Source organism: Zootoca vivipara, chromosome 1 (genome assembly GCF_963506605.1).
Source record: "Zootoca vivipara chromosome 1, rZooViv1.1, whole genome shotgun sequence".
Lineage (NCBI taxonomy): Eukaryota > Metazoa > Chordata > Lepidosauria > Squamata > Lacertidae > Zootoca > Zootoca vivipara.
In genome coordinates, this window is record NC_083276.1 from 32,847,992 (window position 1) to 32,873,749 (window position 25,758).

The 25,758-nt window shown below is 38.8% G+C and overlaps 1 protein-coding gene across 11 annotated transcripts in view; it reads left to right on the plus strand.

The window, feature by feature from the left end:
• The window catches only part of RALGAPA1 (Ral GTPase activating protein catalytic subunit alpha 1), a 135,882-nt gene that overhangs the window by 97,777 nt on the left and 12,347 nt on the right, over positions 1 to 25,758 (plus strand). For 7 of the 11 annotated variants that reach the window (XR_009557376.1, XM_035109230.2, XM_060272887.1 and 4 more), the window contains 5 exons: positions 445 to 583; positions 2,564 to 2,719; positions 10,057 to 10,215; positions 11,522 to 11,649; positions 25,174 to 25,298. Coding sequence is in view for 10 of the 11 variants with exons in the window: in XM_035109230.2 (XP_034965121.1) it covers positions 445 to 583; positions 2,564 to 2,719; positions 10,057 to 10,215; positions 11,522 to 11,649; positions 25,174 to 25,298 (707 nt within the window). In the remaining variant the exon portion in view is untranslated. The remainder of the gene's footprint in view (positions 1 to 444; positions 584 to 2,563; positions 2,720 to 10,056; positions 10,216 to 11,521; positions 11,650 to 25,173; positions 25,299 to 25,758) is intronic. The other 4 variants (XM_035109240.2, XM_035109276.2, XM_035109302.2 and 1 more) reach the window with 1 other exon arrangement.

Here is a 25,758-nt window from a genome sequence, read left to right on the forward strand (position 1 = left end):
GCATTCATGTATAAGACGACACCCAATTTTTGCCTCTTTTTTTTTAAAGCAAAAAACATCTTCTTATACACGGAAAAATACAGTACATTTAACATGAGTGTTCAGTTTTATGAACTTGGCAAAAAAATTGAAAGGGGGCATGCACCCAGGGGGAAAGACTTTAACAGTCCCACCCACCATTGAATCCAGTGTGTTTTGATTATACACAATTTTGGCATTAGGTGTGATCCCTGGAACGTAACCACGTTGTAAGTTGCAGGCTTGCTGTATATAGGCAGGCATTTACAGGAAACCTATCTAATAAGCATACCTACCTTCAATGAAAAAAGGAAGTGATGTGTAAAAATATTAGAAGAAAAAGCATTTAAGACTTACTAGCACTGCTTTTTTCGCAGTTATCGCCCCCTTTTAGTGACTTCAGAGTGCATTCTTATGTAATTGCAGTCCTGTGTCTTACAGCCGAGAGACGCACAAAATTGCAGTATTTTATGTTGCTGAGGGACAAGAGGATAAACACTCCATCCTTACTAATACTGGAGGAAGCCAAGCCTATGAGGATTTTGTAGCAGGCCTTGGTTGGGAGGTACCTTTTTTATTGTTCTTTGTATTAATTCAGGTTGACTGTATGTTACCATTGTAATAGTACCAACTGAGGAATTCATCCGAAGACTGGTGAGAAAGAACTCTTGTGGCCTGCAGGCTAGAACATTTGTCCAGGAGTTGATATTCTGCCTGGTTCACAAGTTGTTTATAGAGCTTTCAGGAGAATGGAAAGTCGAGGATACCAGCCAGTTGCTATCCAAGTGGGATTCCCCCCCCCCTCCATTAGGACTCTCCAAGTGATATAAAAGGAAGAATGCATAGTCTTCCCCAGATCACTTTCCCCTTAAAATTATTGATTGGATGGTGGGATATGAGAAATTGGGGATAGGAGGAAGTTGGTTTCACAAACATTCTAACAATCTCTCAGAAATATGCTGTAACTTCCAGCAATTGTGTCTGTGAAATCTGCCAGTTCATGTCCAGTGGTGGGAAGATAGTATCTGATTGGCTTACTGGTCCTGATTGTTCAGAATCTAGGACCAAAACATCATGTAATTGTAGGAAGAAAATCTGCTCTATCTTACCATTATCCCTAGATAGGGTAACAAGAGGATAGCTGAAGGGTAGCTATCCTCCAGCTGGGATCTCTGGCACCTAGAAGTGCTAGTGCAACCTGAGGTAGCACACTGCATGCCATGAACGAAAGAACCAGCAGGGCAACAGCCAGAGAGTTGAACGCAGCCATTAGAACACTTAATTGAGTGTATGTTGATGTGGCGATGGAATTAACTGCAGAGGAGATTAGACCAGAGGAAAGTCCTCTTCAGTACTCTAGGGTTACAGTGTCATGTCCCGTCCCCTACCCCCCCCCCCTTGTTTCTTTCAAGTTCCTCAAAGCTTAATAGTTTTAATCATCCAAGTTCTCAGATAGTTAAACTGAAACCTTATTTACTGGCCAAATGAATCCTGGAAGAACTAGATACAGGGTGATTGTGTATTTGAAGGTTTGCCAGAATTATACAGACTCTGTAATCAGGAGCATGGCTAGGAACATGCCTTAGGAGAGAGAAAAAGAGTAAACAAATCAATGATGCAAAAACACTCTGCAGTGGCCACGCAAGAGCTGCCTGAGTGTCCAAGAAGTGTCCCCTGCTCTTTGTGGCAAACCACATCTGCATCCCACACAGATCCCATCTACACAGGTTGACACACAAATGTGTATCTGCACCATATAGTGTAGTAATCTACATTAAGTGTTTGGGCCTGACCAAGAGTGCTATGTCAGTGCATGCTGGGGGAAATCAAGGTCCCTTACCCAGGCATGCAATTTGCATTTGGTGCCTTGTAAAGAGTCCACCAACAGAACCTTAAAAATTACACGGCAAGTCTTCAACTAGTAGCATGCCTGCTGAACAAATATTAGGTTCAGTTCTAGTCAATGGCTCCCAAGGATTTCTTCTTCCCATTTCTTCTTTTTCTGTGTATATGTTCAGTATTAAAATAAGATATATTCTTTTTCCTTCGGAATGAGGTGACGGCATGCCCTGTTGCGGGCACATGGAGGTGATCCTTTCATTGGCCTCTTAGGTCTTGTCTTCTTGCCAAATGGGATATATTAAACCATCAGGCAGGCCTCATGCCATCTATTTTCTGTCTCTATACATGTGTTAATGGTGCAAATAGGAATAATCATTTGGCACCATAGAATTCACATTTAAAACATGCCATAGAATAGTGTTTCCACAACTTTGCCATCCTCCTTCCTAAAACCTCTTTCCTCTAGGCTCTGAAATTGAAAGTACTAATGTGTCAAGTATGTTGGGGTGCTCTTGTGCTTGTATAGAGTTGGTTGGCTTTCTATTTATTTCTGGTTAATTAGGATCCTTTGGTACTTCAACTCAGTAAAGTGGTAACAATGGATCAGTTCACATCTGAGTGCTTTATATGCTTTTCTGAGAGGCACGTGTGGGACATGATATTAAGCTTTTTCTAATGTGATGGTGATTTCTGTGCTTTTTAGGTGAACCTCACAAACCATTGTGGTTTTATGGGAGGGTTGCAAAAAAACAAAAGCACTGGATTGACCACTCCATATTTTGCTACCTCTACTGTAGAAGTAATGTTTCATGTATCAACTAGAATGCCTTCTGATTCAGATGACTCCTTAACAAAAAAGGTAGGTGTTTTGAAATTACCTTATTCTTTAGGTTGATAATAAGACCAGGGAATAAAGAACAAATAATTTCTTCAAGGGTTCGAGATCCTACTGCCCTTTTGGCTGTTCATACCTGTTGGCAAATCAATTCTGTCACATTTCATCACAGTCAATACAGTATCTTGGTGCTTCTAGATAAGAAGTATACTAGTCTGATATAAATTTAAAGGATGCTTCCTATCATAAAGGAGCTTTGGTACAAAGATCCTACATGTTTCAGCTGATCATTTCAATAAGAGAGGCCCCTGTAGTGCATTGTAGCTATTACACTGAAAGGATGTCCTTTCTTTCTACCCTGAGCATGCATACATGAATTTATTCTTTCACACATGAATTCCTAATGTGTGTGAGAGAGATATGTGTAAGATATATGTAAGATACACACACACACACACACACACACACACACACACACACACACACACACTGCTGCTCTTAGCAGTGTAAGACTTCCACATATATTGGAAGACGAAAGAAGGGTGGTATGAATATTGTTTCCTGCCCTATTTGCCACCACAATGACTTAGAGTTCTAAATCACATAGGAGAGTCTACACATGTGCTGCAGAGCAGGCTTTCTTCTTCAGATCCCACCCCCAATATATGGAGGGTGGCAGTGCTGAATGATAGCAATGCAAAAGAGGGGGAATGTCCTGCAAGCACAGCCCTACTCCTCAATTCATGAGAGTCTAGGATAGGGCTACAGTTAAGTTCAACCATCTCAGTGATCTATTGGGGCCCATCTAAAGATTTCGCTCAGCTATTTGTCGTAGTGATAGGGAATATGTACAAAGGACAAGGTTGGGTCTTAATCAACTCAGACTTTATCATACACACAGTTTTTATTCTGTAAACCACCATGTGATCCTCAGATGAAGGGTGGTATAGAAATGTACTAGACCTCCCTTCATCCGAGGATCATGGGGCAGTTTGCAGTATAAAAATACAGAGATACATAGCATAATAACAAGCAGAAACATTAACCCCCCCCCCATTCTGAATTGAATTTTCATGAGGAATAATTGCAATCCCCTATGTTGATCATGGATAGGATTCAACAAGTTAATTATACCTGTCAGCTGAGGGGGTCATATGCTAAGTTGGTCAGTATAACTTGCTTGAAGCAACATATGTTTAAAGGTATGAAAGAGAACTGTTTCCAGACTATCCACCCATTTCTTTATCGACCTCCAAGGTATCATAAAACTGGAAAATCCAGGATATTTAGAAATTGATGTCCCACAGAGTAGCCAGAGGAAGCATCCTTCATCCTTAACATCTAATGTGTAACGTGAAACATTTAAATATATAGGTATGCAATAATTAAATGTCTTTGCATCCAACCTCTATGATCAGCAAGTACCAGCTATCTTCAAACCCCCTAAGAATAAACTGCTCTGCACCATTGGTATTTTTTTTCTTGTTTAAATTTAATAAATTCCACATTAGTGGTAATAAGTTGAGACCTTGAACATTTGCCCTATTACAAATGAACAATTGGCTATCATTAAACTGTGCCCCCTCTATTCTGTACATATATCTTCAGATGTGCTAATCCATTCAGCAGACACATTAATGGGCGCTGGTTGAAGTGTAATATTGGAGGAAGTGAGGCCAGTTGACCTCAGCGTGGAGTTTAATACTTGTAATTGAATTAGATCGTCAACAGTTAGTGTAGAGAAATAGCTATGCCTCTGGCTAGCTTCAATTATTGATGACTCTTCATTTTATGTTCATCTTGTAAATAATTTTCTGTATTATTATTTTTTATAGACTTCGTTCTTTAAAAATTTTCATTGGTATCCTGAAATATTTTTTTTAAACTGTTCAAAATGACCTTCTCCAATCTAGGCAACACTTCATAAAGTACATTCAGGCCTTGGTTGGCATTAAGATATGAAACAGTAAACCATGGTTTAACCTTACAAGAACAAGCCTCAGTTTGCTGTATGTTTGCACCATCTTCCTCTGGCATAGCCATTAGATGATTTTACATTTCTGTGTTTCAAAATGACCTCTGTTCAACATGTCATCCAAACCCTAAGCTGTGATCAACCTTCACTCTGGTTAGTTGGAACAATGGCTTGAATCTGGCTTGTTTCAACTAATCATAGTTAAGTTTAACCAGTTTGTCAAGGGTCAGTCTAACACTGAGGAGAAAACTTACAAACTCTTTCAAACTGTTGTGCCAGAGGAGGAGGAAGCATACAAGCCTGAGGCTCACTGTGGCTCTTTCTTATAATCCAAACCAGTCCTGTGCAGCTTCTGTTGTGCAACACTTCATGAATGGGCTACCATAAATGAAGCCAAGCTTTTACTTTTGGCCCCTTTTCCCCATGTACTAGATGTTCATGTAGGTTATTTTCCACATTTTGGAGCTAAGTTGTAGACAGTGGCCTATGACTGTGTGTAGGTCACAGCTTCTACTTGTAGCTAGCAATTCTGAACTGGGGGTGAAACTTAATTCTTCATGAAATAAATGGGACTTAATCCAAGGCATAAGTTCTATTAATTTCAGTATAACATTGATTTCAGTGCACTCTAGGTTATGCTCTTATATTTTTTTCTGCCTGCAAAATCAGTCCTTATTTTTAAGAAATAACATAGATATAGAAGCATTCTTGCTTCCATATTTGTTCTTTTGAAACATTTTCAGTCAAACTTTTCCTTAAAATAGTAATAATAAAGTAGTTTCTAGTGAGCTTCATCTTTGAATAAGGATGGAATTGTCTTTCTCCCCTTCCTTTCATTCTGTGGAACAGCCATCACAGATCTAACACCACAGGCCGGGTTTTCGTATATCATCTCATATATGATACTCTCCTGTGAAAATTATTGTGTCAAGGCTGAGCCATAAGTAGTGGTTCATGACTCATCTCAGAGTCATGAACCAGGAGAAAGGAATTCACAGTTAAATGTTGAAGCCAGAAGATAAGACTCAAAGAACAAGACAGGATCAAAAAAACAACCAAAGAATACAGAAACCCATCAAATACATTGTTATTTCTGCAAGGTTTAACTGGAGCAGGAAACATCTTTCCTGCTTTCTTGTCCATGAGGATCCAGTGGCCATACTAGGTAGGCAAACTAGTTCTATAGTTCACTGCCCATGTAGATGCTCCAACCTGTGGTTTAGTGGCTCACCACACGAGGCAGCCAAAAACCGTAAGACTATCCATCTCAGTCATATCAGCTGCAATTTAGGAGCATGGGTGTGTTTGCTGCCTAGCCATCCAAGCCCGTAATCTTTTCTATACACTGCATCATCCACTCCAAATTCCTTACACAAGGTTATGAAAGCATAGCTTCATTTCTGAAGCTGGAGCCTTTTTCACTGCTCACACAGCTAAAGACAAGGAGCTAGTGAAGCTGCATAAGCAATATCTTGTTTCCAAGGTGCATGGATAAAACTTACTCAGGTACAGTCAAATGGTGACTCTTAAGAGGACTCTGTGATTGAATGTACATTTCAGGTTTTAGAGACTCGATGGGGCTGAATTCTAGACAGCCTAGTTATCAGATTTGAATAACAGGGTACAAGTGAAGACAGAATCATTCATGTAAAAAATTGCTTCCCTAGTTGCTGAATATTCACAATCAGTCTGCACACACCTTGAGTGGAGAATCAGGACCTCTGGTTCAAATCATGCACACTTGGGATGGTACTCAACTAAGTTTTTTTAAGAGTAGACCCAGTGAAATTAATGAACCTTATTCATTGATTTTAATGGGCCTCTTACGAGTAAAACTTAAATGAATACCACCCTTGAGTATAAGCGATTTTATCTTTAGAAGTAAACTACATGCCTTGCATATCTGAGCATGTCAAAGTGCAAGTAGATAAATAGGTAACGCTCCGGCGGGAAGGTAAACGGCGTTTTCGTGTGCTGCTCTGGTTTCGCCAGAAGTGGCTTAGTCATGCTGGCCGCATGACCCGTAAAAACTGCCTGCAGACAAACGTCGGCTCCCTTGGCCAGTAAAGCAAGATGAGCGCTGCAACCCCATAGTCGTTCACGACTGGACTTAACTGCCAGGGGTCCTTTACCTTTACCTTTTACCCTGGTATTAAAAGGAGATTGGCAATTTAGCACGGGAAAGGCTTCCTGAAGTCAGAACTGGAATTACAAAAGCAAAACCCTTAGCTAGTTCAGGGCCTTCAGGAAGTTGTAATGTCTTTTCTCATCCGTTCTTTAGATCAGTAGGTTCTACACATTACTGGTAATTCTGGCAAGAGTTCAAGGGTTAATGCAATAGATAAATAAAAGGAACTTTCTGTAAATTGAGCCCTGCATTATTTCAGTTGTCTTCTCTTTCCAAAACTAACTTGTTTAATTTTTTTAAGTAAATACTTGAATTCTTCCTGCCAGTGTTCTTTGCTTTTACTATCGTTTATTACTTCAATTATACTTCGTATCACTTAGAACAATCTGCCATTTGGAAATCTCAGTATAGCCTGCAGCTTAGTATTAACTCTGGCTGGTATTGTAACATGTACAGCATATGACATTAATGTATCAAATTAGATTTGATCGTCCCTTCTGGTTATATTTATTTCACATTTCTTTTGTATTCAGTTAACATAAACTTATTAGGAAAGCTGACACATGGTGATGGCTATAAAGTAAGAATGTTTTAAAGTATTTCGATTTTTTAAAATGAAATTTCAGATATCTCTGCTTTTCCAATTTGTTGGTTTGTTCAGTGATGGAGTAGAAATTGTAACCCTGTGCTGTAGCAGAAGAAATAGTTAAACTAATCTTCATTGTTGTATATTACCATTCTACCTACAATAGTCACAGACACTGGACATTATGGTAGCAACCCTTCCTGCAGAAAGAACTATGAATGGTGAAAAGAGAAGTTATAAAAGAAAAGTAGTAGTGGTGGTGGCAGAGGCAGCCCTGTTTTGTTGCCAAATTGTACTTAGTCAGGGCAAAGAGGCATTGACTACAACCACAATTAGATAGTACCCAGCCGCAGTCCAGAAGACAAATACAACAAATTCAACAATCTTCCCCAAACACTGAGTATTTCAACATCTGAACATCTTGTAAGATGCTTGTGTTTTTGTTTCTTGTTGCTGATGTTGCTATTAAGTGTTGTTGATTTTACAGAATCAATAAAATTGCCACAGAATAAAAACAAAAACTTAGTAATGTGACAACAGCTACACAAAAACTTGTGTATCATACAAGTCAGATTTAGACTAAATAACTGCAGATTGAAACATCCACCAGCATCATATAAAAACAAAGTGAAATAAAACCTGCTTTCTGAAAACTAGTAAATAGGGCAACTGGTGAACCTCCTGGGGCAGAAAGTTCCACAATTGTTTCCTTCTCTTCCTCTTAAGTTTCTGGAGGTACCCTTTGGCCTGGGCTGATAAAATTCCATTTGCTACCTTAAATCTTACCTTGGAACCCAGGGTAAGGGGGCTTTTAGCATTTGTTCCTCCCTGCAGTCCCAGTCCATATAGGGAACCTGTGCCTGATATTTGCATCGGGAAAATTCCAGTGGAAGGCTTTTTTTTTCTAATGCAAATAGCGGGTAAAGGGGGCTCGACTGAGATCAGGAGCACAGGAAGGTCAAAGGGTTAAATCTCCCTACCCCCAGCACCAGGATCCCAATGGAACAGCCAAGACAGTCCAGGGCAATTCCCCAGCAAACATCCTGCTCTTCTGTGCTGCTGTTCACCCTGTTGCCACCAGCGGGGGGGGGGGGGGGGAGAGAATGAAGGGGAGACAGGTTCTTCCTCTGCTCCCCCTGCCAGCACCAGCCAGAGGGTGGTCAGGCCAGAGGGTGAAGGAGTCGGCTGCTGATAAGAGGCAGAGAGAAAAGAGGTTGCTTTTTAGAATGCAGCTTTTCTTTGTTTCTTTCCCAGAGCACCAGTCATGCTCTCTCCCTATCGCTGCCTCCACGTGTCTTCCTTTCACCCGCATCTTCCCCACACTGCCAGCACTGTCATCCTCGTCACTAGTTGTGGAGGGGAATGAAGGAGAGAAAGTTTAAGGGTTGTGCGAGCGAGCGAGTTATAACACGAGAAAGGATTGGGCAAGGTGTAAAGCAGGGGTAGGCAACCTTAGGCCCATGGGCCGGATGCAGCCCAATCGCCTTTTCAATCCGGCCCACGGACAGTCCAGGGATCAGCATGTTTTTACATGAGTAGAATGTGTCCTTTTATTTAAAATGTGTCTCTGGGTTTTTTGTGGGGCATAGGAATTCGTTCATTCCCCCCACACACACAGACACACAATATAGTCCGGCCCACCACATGGTCTGAGGGACGGTGGACCGGCCCACGGCTGAAAAAGGTTGCTGACCCCTGGTGTAAAGGGAGGCGTTGGCGGGTAGGCAGAGTTGCTGAGCGGTACAAGTGGGGCTCATCCCCTATTATATAAACATGCAAATTCTACATTGAATGCAGCTGGCAAGGATCAATTCCAACTATGCTGTTTGTGAAAAGGTACTTTCTTTTGTGTAACCTGAATGTTCCAACATTTGGTTTCATGAGATCACACACACACACGCACACACACACACACGTTATGCGTGAGAGGGAGAGAGACTAGTAAAATTTTAATTCTTAGAAGCAAAGTTCAACTCACAAATCATTGTTATTCAAAATTGTTTCACTTCCATATTTTGGATAAGAATGCTCATAACAAACCTAATAACTCTTGCAAAGTTTTGTAATTGTTAAGGCAAGAAACTGTCTTATGTCAGTCATTAGAGGACCTTAGGAAATCAATTGTATGCGCTGGAGACTTTCTTAGAATAGGTGACAATCAGTTATGATTCTTGTGAGTGTGAAATCAATTAAACGGCAACATTCTAAAATACAATATTTAATGCAAACTGCTCTAGGCTGGAATCCTTACTTTGGAGAATATCCCATTGATGAGAGAATGTGGTTTCCTTATTAGTAAATTATTAGTAAATATGTGTAGGATTTCACTGCTAGAGTTAAGGTTCAAAGGTTTTGTCTATGAGAAGTATTTTCTCCATTAGTTCATGATAGGTAAACAGTGAAAGCTGACAAATTAAACTGAATGAATGAGATATTTAGCTGAAGAACTTGTGAGCAACTAGATTGTTTAAAACTGACACGTCTGATTTTTAAAGGTCTCTCCTCATCTTGAAATAGTTTTTTGTTCCAGTTTTAAAATGAGTCTGATTTCAATCTAAAATGGGTTCCATACTCTTAGTTTAGTGATTTTTCAGATTCTTACATACTTTTGCAATATAATTTACCACCTAAAGTATTCTGTATTTATGAGTTTATTACTTTTCTTGTTTCAGCTAAGACATTTAGGAAATGATGAAGTTCACATTGTCTGGTCAGAACATACGCGAGATTACAGAAGAGGAATAATTCCTACTGAGTTCGGAGATGTGCTCATTGTTATATATCCAATGAAGAATTATATGTTCAGTATCCAGATTATGAAAAAACCAGAAGTAAGCTTTTTTTTATTATTCAATGTAGTTTTACCCTGCTCTTCAGGATAATCTCTTGAGTGGTTTATATAAGAGCAAAAACAAACAAGGCAGTGCCTAGACTTTTACAATATTTTTAAAAATGGCAAAAGAGGAAAAGGAGATGGGGAGAGAAAAGGAAAATAAGCAATTTCTTGCCCTAGTTGTTAGTGTTACAAAATTATCAACTTAGATGGAAACAGTTCATGGAGGAGAAGCCCAAAGGAGCTGGTGTCTCAGCAGAGCCAAATGGCTATAACCCAAGGGGATAGTAGCTTCTAGAATTATGTACTACGCCATTTAGTATATAGCGAGCGGTGTGTTAGGCCTGTGTAAGAAGTAGAAAGGGGAACTGCATTCAAATAGTGCTTTAAGGTCCTGGTTAGTAAATTTACAATTAGAGTTTCCCATTTCAGACATCATGGGAGACTTTAGTTTAAACTAACCAGGACCAGTGCACCGATGAAAGGAGGAGGCAGGGGAAGAAGTAAAAGGAGAGCACGGTGCCCAAATGCTCACTCCTTGCTGCTACACTATTGTTTAGCCAGCTGAGAAATGTATGTCTAAACCAGGCTTCTGTGCATAGATGTCAGAGATTTGTGCAGGAATGTTAAAGACGAGAAGGATTCTTGGCACAGTATTCAACAAATGGTTTGGGCTGTAACATGATAGCACCTACCATCGTTTCGGTGACCGGATAGATCCAATCCAGTGCTGGTTGGGTATATTCCTGGGTCAGAACCTATATACTTAGCAGATGCATACAGCATAAATGTGTGCCATACCATGCTAAATCAGGACTCTTTTTTTACATCATGCATCTATATCCCAACAGGTGATTGTGATTGCTTGCTCATTAGTTGTATGTTAAGATTGCTCTAATGAACATCGGGCCGTAAACTTATATTAGCAATTTTCTTTCAAACTAATCATATCCCTTCAGCAAATGTTCCCCTTCTCTAGTCTCACTCAGACTTTGACCTTCAAGAACATGGCATTCGTGATCATTATTTGGTTTTGGCATTAAACTAAGCCTGAATGAGGTAAATTATTCAAATGGTTATTAAAGCAAAATAAGGAGAAGGATTATTTCTTGCTGATAATATCAAGTGATCATATCGGTATACTTTTATAAGGTGCAGCAACTCTTAGAGTATTTTGAATAACTACTATGATTAACTGAAGGTGAGACGAATGATCTAGCTGAGCAATCCTTTGTTAATGCTGATTGCTAATTGTTGTAGAAAAGAATGGTTTAATGGCCGGCTTTCTCAATTTCATGATTCAGGTCCCATTCTTTGGTCCATTGTTTGATGGTGCTATTGTGAATGGAAAAATTCTTCCTATTATGGTTCGTGCAACAGCTATAAACGCAAGCAGAGCACTGAAGTCACTCATTCCATTATACCAAAACTTGTATCCTTTTAAGTAAGACTACAATCCTGTGCACATCTACCCGGAAGTAGACCCCACGAACACAGTGGGACTTATTTTCAATAAATCCATCAAGGATTATTCTTCACCCCATGATTGATATTGAAGAGTTCAATAAGTGCAGGGGATTTGTGAAGAAAACAAAAAGCAAAAGCACAAGGGTAACAAAATATTCAGTCGAAATAAAATATAGAGCTCAACTGGATTAATGCATTAACAGTACTTAAAGATAGGTTTGTAGTAGAAGTACTGTTGACATATTTTGTCCTGTAATACTAATTTTATAACAATAGCCTTCTCCTTTTGTTAGGCAAATTGTCATTGGGGGAAAAGATTGTGCCATTTTAATTCTCTGATGCAAAAGGAATTGCAGTGTTTTCCCACCCACCAAAGAAAGAGTGAACTGGTTTAGATGTACCACTAAACTCCTCACACCCATGCCAGAGTAACAAGGTTACTAGGGAAGACTACACTCATTCTCATAATTCTAAACTGTACTTTTGTTGACCGAGGAGAGGTCTGTGCATGATTGTTTGACACACATGGGATGTTAAGCTGTTATAACACCAACATGACTGCATATTTTTTGTAGAGAAGTCTGGAAACAGTGGTACTATTTTGTTCAGGAAGTGTTCAATAGCAAATCAGCATACATTGAAATGAAAGCATGAGGTCAGTTCATTTAAAACCAATACCGTATACTTTGTAAAGGAAATGTTGATTAAAATAGGCAGGTGTCTTGCACCCTATGTACAGCAGTAAGACTGCATTCACATTAATGGGAGAAATCTGGTCTCAAGTGAGAAGACTTCCACTCTCACAATGGAACTTCATCATCCTTCTTGCCCCCAAACAAAAATCTACACACACAGACCCCACAGCATCCCCTCCCCCAAATCTGCATCCAACTCCTGATCTTCAGAGCAGATTTCAGATGCATTCAAAAGACTGCACAGGGCAGGAGAGGAAGAAGAATTCCTAGTGCATCAGCAGAAGCTTATCTGCGCGCGCACAAACGCTGTTGGATTTCACTTGGTGACTCCAGGAAAATGGGTATGGGAGGACATTATCTGCCATGTTGTTGATGAATGAGATGGGTAAAGGGAGGCCAGGATGTGCTTCTTCTTCTTCTTGCTGAGCTAAAACATAAGAGAAAGTTGCTTAGAAATAACCAACATACATTATAAAATACACCTGCATGTATCTGCTTATCTGTGGAGTTGTGTTTTTCCTTCTACCTACCTTCTTAGAGGAACCTGTCTATGCCTTAGTAATGCCACATAAAATAGTTTGGTAAATCTGCTCAACTTCATTTATCTTATTAAAACTCAAGTAATTTTGCTAATAAGCTAATTTCCCCCCACAATTTTATTTATTTTATTTATTAAATTTGTATACCGCCCTTCATCCAAAGATCACAAGGCGGCTCACAACATAAAAATACAAAATGAGAGCACAAAATGCGTAAAAAAAACAAAAGCAATGATCAAAAGGTCAGTAGTTCGAATCCCTGTCACGGGGTGAGCTCCCGTTGCTCGGTCCCTGCTCCTGCCAACCCAGCAGTTCGAAAAAACACGTCAAAGTGCAAATAGATAAATAGGTATCGCTCCGGCGGAAAGGTAAATGGTGTTTCCGTGCGCTGCTCTGATTTTGCTAGAAGCGGCTTAGCCATGCTGGCCACATGACCTGGACAAACGTCGGCTCCCTCAGCCAGTAAAGTGAGATGAGCGCCACAACCCCAGAGTCGTTCGCAACTGGACTTAACTTTCAGGGGTCCTTACCTTTATCTTTTTAAACATAATGTGATACCTAATATGTGGCCATCCTGATAATTGATTGTCACATGCAAGAGTTTTTACTTGCAGCTTTTGCTGAGCGACTCATCTAATTTATTCCTTTTCTTTTGCTTTAATTTCTACATCTGATTATGATTATAAAACAGATATTGAAACACTGTGGGTTTTTAATACTATGGGCAGATGAAGCAGTTGTAAACATATATTTTAAACACTGATAACCAATATCTTTTTCACAGTTACCTAGAAATAGAGATAATTTGGGAAAATAGAATCACAGGTGATCATAGTAAGCCTCAGAATAATGAAAATTCTAAAAAGATTTAGACTTACTTTGTGCCAATAATTATATAGATCTGTCAGCTATTTTATACCCACTAAATAGTTCTGAGATTCCAAAGCATAAATTGTGTGATTTATGCTCATTAAAAGTAGTATGAGACTTATCTTGGGCACATCTTGGCTAACTATGTACCTAATGCTGTTCAGTAAATTACAAGAGTATATTGATTGGCATATGCTGCCTAAATTGATCGCCCTGACAGCCAGAATTACAGTAATCTGTCAGTATTGATGACTGTCTTTCAGGCTCTGAAACCGCTTCTTCATTTGTCTTGTCATGCCTTACTTGTTTCTGAAGTGCATTTTCTTGCAGCCTCCAGTTTTGTCATGGTAGGTACTTTATAGTCCTTTTTTTTGTCCCTCGAGACCAATTTATTGGCTTGATCATGCAATTAGAGGTAAAATACAGCACTAGGGAGCATGGGTAGGCAGTGTTCTGCCTAACAATTGGTCCTTAGGTGTAGTGTAGGCTTGGTCTCAGCCATTTATTAGTTACCTGTTGAAAGAGCAGGGTTTTTTGTTTGTTTTTAATAATGACTAATTCCTAAGCATCACTTTAAATGCCTTTGATTTTAAGCACTAGACTACTGATTGAGTAGACATTTGTGATTGGTTTAAACTCTTGTATTAATGCTTGCCATATAGATTGTCCACCTATGCCTTGTTACAATTATTTAGGGATTTCTACATTGATTATCCGTATGTGTGTGCTTGCTGCACTGTTGGGTAAGGGCCCCGTAAATGTTTTATGCTTTGTATTCTCTCCCCTCTGCTGCCCCCCGCCCCCCCAGTCTCCCATGGCTCGTGCTCAGAATGAAACATTTTAGATAGGTAGAAATAAATAAAGTAATCACAGAGTGCTCCCCGCTGTACAAGCAGAAAATCTGTTTGTTTGTTTTTCAATTGAGAAAGCAAAATATTTTAAAGAATAAAAAAATGAAGTAAAATTGATTCGTTGTACTCATCTAATTTGCCATTCACAAAGTAGAGATCTGCAATCTTTGCTCCATTGCTAAGCATTGTGTGTCTGTGTGTGTGTAAAAAGCAACAACCTTATTTCAACATGTTTTTGTAATGTTTATTCTTCTTAAACACCACATCCAAATATCCCTACAATTACCAAGGGTTTTTCTAAAGTGAAATGTGCGAGACTGAAGGTTGTACTAGATTAGTTTTAAATCTTTTTGAGGGTGGAATGGCACAATATTTGGAAAATACTGACTGTATGAGAAATCATTACACCTGCTTTGCCCCAGTGTTGCTTAGAGAAAACAGAATAGAACATTTTCTAAATAATGTATTATGAATGTGCTGCATTTTAGTGCACCATTTTAAGAGCATTTGAATAATCTAAAATGTGCATTGGTGCTCATTTTACTTTTCACATGAAAACTTCAGCAAAATATAGGATGCTTTAATACTGTTATTGCCTTTTAATATTGCTGTTAGAACTTGATGTTTGTTTTTTAAAAGTGTATTTCTTTTAACATAATCATATATTTTAAAAAAAGGACAAAGGTCACAGATTCACCCCTTTTGCTTGAAGCAGTTCTACTTATTACCAGTATGGGCTTTTAAAATCTTTTAATTCTGGTTGTCAAACCACAGTTTCCATCCATCCATCTGTTCTTGCTAATTGTGAAAAGGTTCAATTTTCAGCAAAGCCATGCATTTCACAGAAGGTATGTGAGGTGAAATTTCACAGGGGACATGATGGATCCTGATTCTCAGCGATAAACCTTTGGGGCCAGCCGGGTTGGCATATGTTTCAGCATGATATGAAGGCTTGGGTTCCCTGGCTTCACTTTTTTGGCGTGGAGCTGATAAAACCTGGCTGTGTATTGTTTCACTGGACACCAATCATGGGCAACGGGAACTGCCCGTTTTAACTCTCTGTGGGAAGGAAGCCCAGACCCTGTTCACAATAGTACTATTGTCATGTTACAAACTATTCTGAACAGCTTGACAGCTTTAGGGAGGAGGGGGAAAGGGGGTCGCTTTGCTAATTGGTGCTCCAAGGAAGATGGGGAAATATCTCGAGTTGATATATTTACACTGTTCTTCCATAGAGGCTACCAGTTTTTAATTTAAAAAAAAAAAGCGCAATACTTCAACAGCTGCCTGATAAGGCTTTTAAAGTATGTTAATCGTTTTATACATACACATACACACATAAACGATAATAACCAATTACAATAATCATAAAAGGACACAGGGCATAAGGATTTTGTGAGTGGAGCAAAGTTCCATTAATAGCCTTATAATTAAATGTAGATTAACCTTTAAATGTTTACACTCTGGTTTTGCCATTGCATTACCTACAGAAGGATCCATAGAGTGCTACCTGTTAAACGCAAATACTGTTGCGAAGTTCTGAATCTATAGCTGTAGAATATTAATTATGTTCTTACGTTGGTCTTTAATCTCCCAGCTCTTCAGTTTCATGTGAAAATGTTGAATACTGATTGTTGCTTCTTGCAGAAATAAGTGAAAACAATAAAATATTTGTGGTAGAGGGAATGGTCCTCTGGAGTTGGCTCACACAAGATCCTTAAACATATTTTGGGAGAAGCACAGATGTTCAAAGTTATCATCTGATTAAGCCTACATAGATTTACTCATGTTTAACTGTAATTCATACGGTTTTATGCTTAGTGGCAGAGCTTGGATAGTCTGTGCTAATATTCACGTTTCACATCCACTCCATCTGTTTGGTTTAAACTGGGGTAGCTAACCTGGAACCTGCTAGATATTGTTAAACTCCAGTTTCCATTAGCCTCATGGCCCATTGGCATGGCCAGTGGTGTGGGAACTCTAGTCCAACAACATCCACAGGTTAGTCATCCATATTTTAGAGGGTTAGAAAGAGTAAGCAGTGGTCAAAGTACAGTTTCTGCTCAAATTATTGAGAAAATATATTAATGCTGTATTTCATAATGGTAATTCATTGAATGCCCATTCTTCCTTTTACAGCAGGGTAGATTATATTTAAGTCAAGATTAATGGATAGATTCTGATGTTAAAATCCAGTCTCTGAACCTGCCGTTCCCTGGAGGCATATAGTGCATTAGTTTAAACCAATATGCAGCTTATCATAGATACTGTGACACAGTCCTAAATGATGGTTTGCTGTGCATTGTTACTGCTTTCTCTCCTAATAAAATCACTATTTTGTATTCTTGATCATTACAATATTAAATAGAAATGTAATCAAATTATTGCACATTTAGATACAGATAGCTCTTAAGTAATTGCCCACTGTAAAATTTTTGATCCCTCCCCCCCACAAATAAGGTCTTCTGTCAGTGTGCATATTCAATAAAATAGAATACTTGTGTGGCTTGGATTAGTTGAAGCAAAATCTCTTCAAGTCTTCTTTTTAATCCTCATTTTTTACCTACTTTAAACTCTTCAAGCCATATTTCCCCTTCTCTCACTCGCTCTCTCACTCACACAAACGCACACTTCTGCCTTATGTGAAGGCCAATAACTGCCCTACAAATGTCTGAGCCATGGGAGAAGTTTCCTCTTCACAGTGCAGCCTTCAGCTCTACCTAGGCTCTTGTGGGGAAAATCAGCCAAGCTCACCCAGATGGGAAGTTGGGGGAAGAAAGAGTCACTGAGCTTCTTCTATGGCAGCAGTTGGAAACCTCTAGCCCAGGCATGGCCAAACTTGGCCCTCCAGATGTTTTGGGACTACAGTTCCCATCATCCCTAACCACTGGTCCTGTTAGCTGGGGATGATTCGAGTTGTAGTCCCAAAACATCTGGAGGGCTGTCTTTGGCCATGCCTGCTTTAGCCCCAAGCTTAATTCGGCACACCAGATCTTCTAGTTTGGCCCATGAGGCTGTTTTGGGTGAGCCACACTCACCTGCTCAACAGGTGCAGCTGGGCCAAAACTTTATATTTGACTTTCTTCCGTAATTTTTCATTCTGGGTTGTTTTGTTTAATAGTTTAATGTACGTAGTAAACTGCTTTGAGTTTTTTCCACCTTTAAAATTTAAAGTGCTATAGAAATGGAAATAATAATAATAGGAAGTTTACCAGCAGCACCTGAAAAGCCTCATGCACAACTCTTTGCATCATGTCAGGGCTTGTAAAATGCAGGGATGTGTATGGAATGGGTCAGCTGGTGTCACTTTGATGTTAAGTGACTGACAGGGAGGCAGCCCCACCCAACTGCAAAACTTAGCCCATGGGGCAGGGGTAAGGATCCAGTTCCCCACACCTGTTCTATAGACCTTAGATATCATTGTTTCCTTGAAGGAAGGAGTAGTTCCTACTGCCTTGAAAAAGGTATTTTTTGAAAAGGACCTATATTGAAGAAATCAAAATTGGGCCCTATGGCCCTTGATATTTATTATTGTATCTTTATGGCCACCCCAATATCTCTTCTGAGGCGTCGCCAAACTCTTTGTAGCAGATTTGGGGTGCCTGGGTGAGGAGAGGGAGGGGAACTTCTGTTATGGAAGTACTTGCATGAACAGGATGACTTTCTTGGATTGCAACCCTTAGTGTCCAGTTTCTTTTGTACCATTCTTAAGCAAAGTCAGGTGCAGGCAGTCATGAAATAGATTCTTTAGATCCATTTCAGTGTGGTTTCTGACCTGTTTATAGGGTAGGAACAGCCTTGATTCTGCTGTCAGCAGCTTTCAGTACCATTGGTCATGGTATCTTTTTGTGTTAGCTTGACAGGTTGGGCTTGGGTAGCACATTTTTCTTCTGCCTTTAGTCCTTACTGACAAAGCAGGCTCAGTTGGTAGCATTGCCAATCTCCTTCACCTCATGGCCTTTAATTTATGGGATGCTGCAAGTGTCTACAGTGGCTAACAAATCTATTAAATGAAAACAATTTCTATTTCAATTTATATTTCAATGGTTTATGTAACCTTGTGTGCATCTTTTGTTTTCTTAGGATGCAGTCCTAAAATCACTTATACTCATGTGATTCATATTAATTAAATCAATAGAACTACTTGCTAATTTGTTATTTCAGATTGCAGCCCAAATTGGTTCATAGAGATAATAATGTAGGGCATGGGATTAGGTTCTGTGGTTATAAAACCTATTGTGATAAAAGAAGTTAATTTTAAAAAGGAACTGTGAAACATACTGGAATATTTTTACTACCACCTCCCCCCTCACAAATATGTGTCAAGTAGCTACGTCTTAATATGTTCTGATTTTTATCTGACACCAGCATCTATTAATGGGACTCCATTTGTACTGCCATGGCACCTGTTATGGATTTTGAATTATCTCACAGCCCGTGGGACTAAAATGAAGAAGTACCAGGTGTCAGGCTTGTATCTTAATTGAGACTCAGTGTAAACAATATAAAGTTAGTAATACGGTTGTAGGAATGGATTGCAGCCCAGCAGTTGAGTTGGTTAGAAACAGTTGGGTTAAAACTTTCATTCGTGGATGGTAACAAACCCTGCCTGAAGGATTTAGCTATTTAGCCTGATGAAACAAAACAGAACTACACTTGTCATTGTTGTATGATGTCAGGCTATTCTTAAAAGAATTCATCTCAAAACTTAGGTTCTTAGCACTGTAATGCTACCCACTACAGTGAATCATTTTCTGACAAATTTCTCTGGGAGGCAAGAATTAAAATTCGTTTAGGAGCACTATCTTTAAGCCCACTCGTATGCAAGTTTAGTCAAAAGTAACGCCCACTGAGTTCAGTGAGCTTCTTCCCTGGTAAGTGTGCATAATATTTACATTTCTAAAACAATCACAGAAGTATTGTGTTTTTTTAAAAAAAACATTGGATAGGATTTTGGTTTGCTTCCTGATTTGTTAAATTTAGTATTGCAATTATTTCAGCATCTATTCAGTCAATAGGATTCCTGAAGCTGAAAATGCATAATTAAACACTTAGCAAAAATGAAATAGCCAGGCCATCTGCTTTCAAGTATAATAGCGCAGTTATGCATGTGTCTACTAAGAGGTCCCATTAAATTTAATTAGACTTATCCTGAGGTGAGTATGTATAGGATTGCAGCCTGTGTATATATAATTTAGTATTGTTTTAAATAAAAAAAAAAATATCACCTGTTGATTGGATGCAAAAGATTTCCTCTTGTATATTTTATCATTGCATTTTGGATTTTAAATTGTATTTGAATTAATTTTATGAAGAGAGTTTTAGAAATGTCTAAAACAAATAAAATTTGGTGTATATCACTTGTATGGAAAAGAAGCAGAGGATAGAAAGAGAGATGTGAATTATTACCGTACAAGCATTGTTTAACAAGTTACTTCTTTCACAAGTTGCTATTATACCCAAACTCAGAGCCAGTCGTACTATTAGTCAGAGTGAGGCGACCATCTCACCTGATTTTGGATATCATGAAATGGCAGCAAATTGTTAGTTTAATTAATTTATTGTTGTATTTTTACTGCTATGGAAGGAGCGGAGTCCTTTGGTGATTTTCTACCTCAGGGGCCAAAGTAATTTGATTGGGTATTGTGTGCATTGATGCAGGGGAGGTGGGGGTGAGTAGTAACTGCTTCACCACATCAGGCAGCAAAATATTTTGGGTCAGTCCCACTTTTGGAAGATACTCAGGAACTGGAAAATCTTTGGAAAAGAAAATGTCACTGGTTGGAAGTGGTTCCTGAAAATTCCTCTGTTATTTTCCTCCTGGACATCCTTATATGCCAGCTTCTGCTTTTTAAAATGTATAGCACGGGTGGTATTGTTGAGATGGTGTTTTCAGCACGTCTTGTGCTTGTAGCAGACAATAAACCAATGCGGTAGTTTAAATTAAATGCAACCCCACACTATAAAGCAAAAATATGCTTCTTCCCCATCAGCTGATAAACAGGCCTTTCTATACCAGCTACAAGCTAAAAGAGCATCCCAAAGCAGCACATGAAGTCAAGCTCTGAACTTAAGGTCACAAGACAGATGGCTTGTAGAATCTGTAATGCTACCCACTTTGTTGTTCAGGTTGTAGTATGTGAAGTGTGTGGAATAAGGATAAGATTGACTTTGGCTACCTTCATACCGGTATGTACTTCAAGGCCATGGTGTTTTGGGTGCTTAAATGGAGGTTTTCCAGTATGCAAGGGTTTTGTTGGACCAACAGAGTGCCCAGAAACTTATGAGGGGAGAAGTTGCAAATTTCTTGCCCATTTTTCCTGAATGCTAGAAAGGAAGCATTGTATTTTGTCTTCTCTTAAGATAAGCTTTCCAAAGCATTTTTGCTCTGTAAGAGAAGATAGTCAGCAACTCCCAAGGGGCTGTGTACATCCTTTCTTTGGAGCTCAAGGTGCAAACACAATCACATCAAAGGCATTGACTTTGAAAGGGCATTGGCCTTTCAGATATATTTCTGGGAGGGAGGTTATTAGTTTTGGTTTTATTATGCATTTTATGTTCTCATTTTGTATTTTCACGTTGTAAACCGCCCTATCGTCTTCCGAGTGAAGGACAGAATAGAAATTTAAAAAATAATAATAATACTAATATTAATAATAACTTCACTTCTGTCCTATTTGTGTGTACGTACTATATATATATATATATATATATATATATATATATATATATATATATATAACCCAAAAGGTTTCATTTAGAGACCTCTGAAACAGGAGCATTTTAAAGGTAGGTAGGTGTCTCCACCCTGCTTTTCATAAAGCGTTTTACCCATTCAAACAGACTTTTAAAAACAGCTTGTTTTGATAGCAGGCTGTTCTCCTGTGGGCCTTCAGCCTTTGCTTCCTGGCAGCACCTTTGGTGCGAAAAGAGAGTGCTCAATTGGGAGACTATCAGTGCCAGCATGCATAGAGTGATAAGTTAACACACCACTGGGAATTTCTGGGGCCCACCAAGATACTTCACTTCTAATGTGCTAACAAGCTCATTTTTCTACCTCTTGCCTCTTCAGTTATTTTTTTTTCTCAGAAGAGCTTAGAAGTTGAGTGCATCAGGCATAATGAAAAGCTCTGTAGGAGGGAGAAGCAATAACCCAATTTTTCCCTTTTCAGCCAAATAGAAAATTAGTTTCTGGTAATACACAAAGGCCAGTATTTTTTGTGCAAGGGGCACTGCTGTGAATCAAAGGACTCTATTAACTGCAGAAAATTCAGCAGCTGTGAATCTCCCCCAATGGAAAAAAGTGCTTTTCAACAAGTTGTGAGATATGTAGTATTATTTAGACTTCAACCATCAGTTTCATCCTCTACCACTTATATACAGCCTCTTAAAAACTGTGCTATATTACTCTCCTGTGTTAAGGCTCAATCTTGTGTATGTCCCACAACCTAAGAACCTTCACAACAAAGGGGTTTTCTATTCCTCCGTGTCCTAATGTTGCTATTTATGGTGTTTTCAAAAGCAATTTTTGGACTGCAACCCTGTTTTAAGGGGACAGATGAGCATAAGCAATGAATCTGATGAAGATCTATAATAGAAGTAGCTTGGGTTTGGCTACCTATTGTAAGTCAAAGCTGCTTTCTTTCTTTTTTCTTTTTTTGCACACTTGCATCCTAGGTGTGACAATGATTGTCACTGCACAGTCCACTTAATTACTGAAATACAATGGACAAAAGTGTGGGTTTAGTATGTTTTCTTCTTTAAAAATATATAATCATGAGAGAATCTTTATTAGTTTTAATATTTGTACATCAGTAAGAAGCTAATATGTTTATACTATTCCTTACAACCCATTGTTAGTTCCCCATTCCAAAGATAAGTCAAGGCTTTTCAAATGGGGGTATATGAATCAAAGAAGGGTATTTTTCAAGGTGGAAAAGGGAGGAATTGCTCATTTGGTTGCAAGAAAGGTCAATGGTAGGAAGAATATTTGGCTATGGTGCATAAGAAAGAGTTGATATGTAGTGAATGAGTACGCTGCTTTATTGGGGATGATTTGCTTTAAGCCAAGGGGGCTCAAATTGTACCATAAAAAATCATGGACCCATTTCCAAAGTCACAAGTCTGTGAGGGGCGAAGGGAGAGAAGCAAGGTAAGATAGGGTAGCTACCCATCTTTTAGTGACACTCTATCTGTGCAGAAAAATGAGCACAAACATCTCTGACCTTTCTCTGAAAGCCAGCACAGGTACTGTATTTATTGCTCATGCATGCTTTCTTCATATCACCAGGAAATGTCCCTAACAATGAAAAGGGTGGGGTAGAGTGCAGATGTTAGCCCCCACCCACTGGGATTTGTGAGCAGAGATGAATTATGTTCTGCAGGTGAACAGGCATGTCTTCCTGCAGCCAGATTTCCCCACCTTCCTTTCAAGTGCCTTTTAGTGATGAAAGGAAGTTGCCCCTTTGCTGCCAAACCATGCTGCCCATCCATCAGCCAAATTATTATTTATTTATTTATTTATTTATTTATTTATTTATTTATTTATTTAGGGCCTTTGTCACCAAAAGGATTGGGTGCATGTGCTCAAAGTCCAGTTTTCCCCTTCCTGCTGCCACTGATGCCAGGCATCCTTATAAAGTGGATTGCTGTCTCCTCCCCCAAGGCGGACAGAAATTGTGTTCCATGGTTCTTGAACACATGTGGGTACACACACCTGATAGTTTCCAGGAAGGGGAGCTCAGCCCCTCCTCCTCCTCTAAAGAGGGGAATATTCTTTGTTGAGTTTTCATAGGTCTCATTTGTAAAAAGAAAAATAAGTAAATGGAACTCCTGCAAAGTGTTTCTCACCTTCTGAAAGAAATGCATTTAAATGACATTAGAAGACATAGCTTCAATAGAAAGAGCTGAAAGAGCAGCATGCAATAAATAAATAAATCCGTTTTTTAGAAAGATTAATAATCCAATGAATACAGCAAGACAACTTCTACAAATTGTATGAGGAAAGTAACTGATTTCGAATCCCACTAAATCAGCCTATGACACAAAGTCAGCATGGTATTTTTTCTTGATAATTGTATGTTGCTGCCTGCTGTTCTACATTTTGACAACCATTTCCATAGTTGCTTTCATGAACAGCAGAAATATTCTCTCCCTTTCTCACTCTCTCTGTGCTAACGGTAAAATCAGGCCCTCTGGAACAAGAAGCCTGGAGAGGGTTCTTCAAAAGCAACAACACTTCAAGATACTGGTCTCTTGTCAATATTATCAGCAAAAGAGGATGTAGGGGAAAAGGAAGAAGTACAATGCTTTGCTGTCGATGTCCCGCAGACACTTTCTTAGCTGGTACAGGGATGCTATGGCCATTTTGCAAATATACCTACTTGTTTCAATAGTATAATTGACCAGTTATTTTTCCTAATACACAGATTTAGCTAGGTGTTTATCTGAACAGTTTAATTTGTTTGAGAATTATGGGGAAGGCTGTTTTTAAGTGAAAATCAAAATGGACTTTTTGTACTGAATCGATATTTTTTTTAGTACTAAGATTTCGATATTAAAATCTAACATTGAGAGCACTGATTTTTTTTTAAGACCCTGTTGGGTGCTGTTCTGGGGATTTTATTTTGTAACATGTATTTACTGAAACCTTGCTTCTTCTCTCATACTTCCTCAAATCATTGCATGTTATCTTAAAAAACCCTTCATAAAAAACAACAACCCATGTTTATGAGATAACATGCAACCCATTTGAGGAAGTATGAGAAGCACGGTCACTTGTTTTAATTACTTTGCTTCCTTTGACCAGAGGTGCATCCAGAAGGTTTTTCACATTTCAGTTCTGTGTAATTACTATCAAAGTGTTATCTTTGATAGTGGAGGTTGCTTCCAGCAAGAACCATGACCACCATTGGGATTGGAGATATGCCTCTCCAGCATTTTTATTCAGCTGCTCTTGTATGAGCAATGGGAAGTTGAATAATACCTGTTAAAGTCTTCTGCATGAGCTGAAGATGCTGTTCTAGTTTCTGCTGTGACTCTGATCTCCATTGGACAGTGGCTTAGCCCTTCCAGAACCTATATAAGGGTTCACTCTCTTTTGGGCAGCTTCAGAAGGGTGATATATTAGGTTATTAGTCATATAGGAAGAACTTCTGGGGAACCTTGAACTCGGTCAAACTCAATAAAGAGTTTTAACGAATGTATTCTAGGTTCAAGAGGATGGGTAGATCAGTACAGAAAGATGGTGTGATACTGCACATGCACACTCAAGTGAGAGGCAAGAACTTAGGGTGGAGTATTGGGATCCTTTGAACATATTCATTTAAAATATTGTATAATTACAGGGGGTCTCTCTTATATATCAGCCTTCAGAATAGGTAGGGATAACCCTCTGAATTAGAATCATAAAATTAATATATGCATAAATAGATTGGTTAAAAGGAAACAACATGGTTGTGTCATTGACCAGAATGTCATGCTAGTTGCTTGATTCTGAACTTTAAATTGATCCTTAACTTTTGGATAAAATTAGCTACGAGGAAAGAGCACGATATCTGCAAACAATTGTCCAGCACCATCTTGATCCTTCAACTTTTGAGGACTATGCAGCTCAGGTTTTCTGTCCAGCACCTTGCCACCATTTGCCCTCTGAAACCGGTAAGAATGCAATAAATACCTAGATTTCTGTTTGATAACACTTAAAATGCAGTATTTCTAGTCAAACTACAGATATTTAAAAATACTATTATTTAGATTTCCATGCTTAGGAAGCTGCATGTTGGGCGAATACAATTCTATCCTTCATCTATCAAATTAGAGCCCTCACATACAACTATTCAGTTGTTGATCTATAATAAACCATCATTTTATTTATGAATGTTCCTAGATGCCTTTGATTCCTCAATCTAAAGACTGATATTTAAGCCTAGTTGATGCACTTTATCTTCAAGAAAGGTTGATTTTAGTCTTCATTTGGGGACCATGAAAGCTTTGCTGTTATCATCCACTTTCTAATTTTAAACTTTGAATGGTTACATAGTCGTTTTCCCCTATAATTTTTTTAAAATCTTCTATATACAATGCTGCATTTTCATTTACTAATAAAACAATCACACAG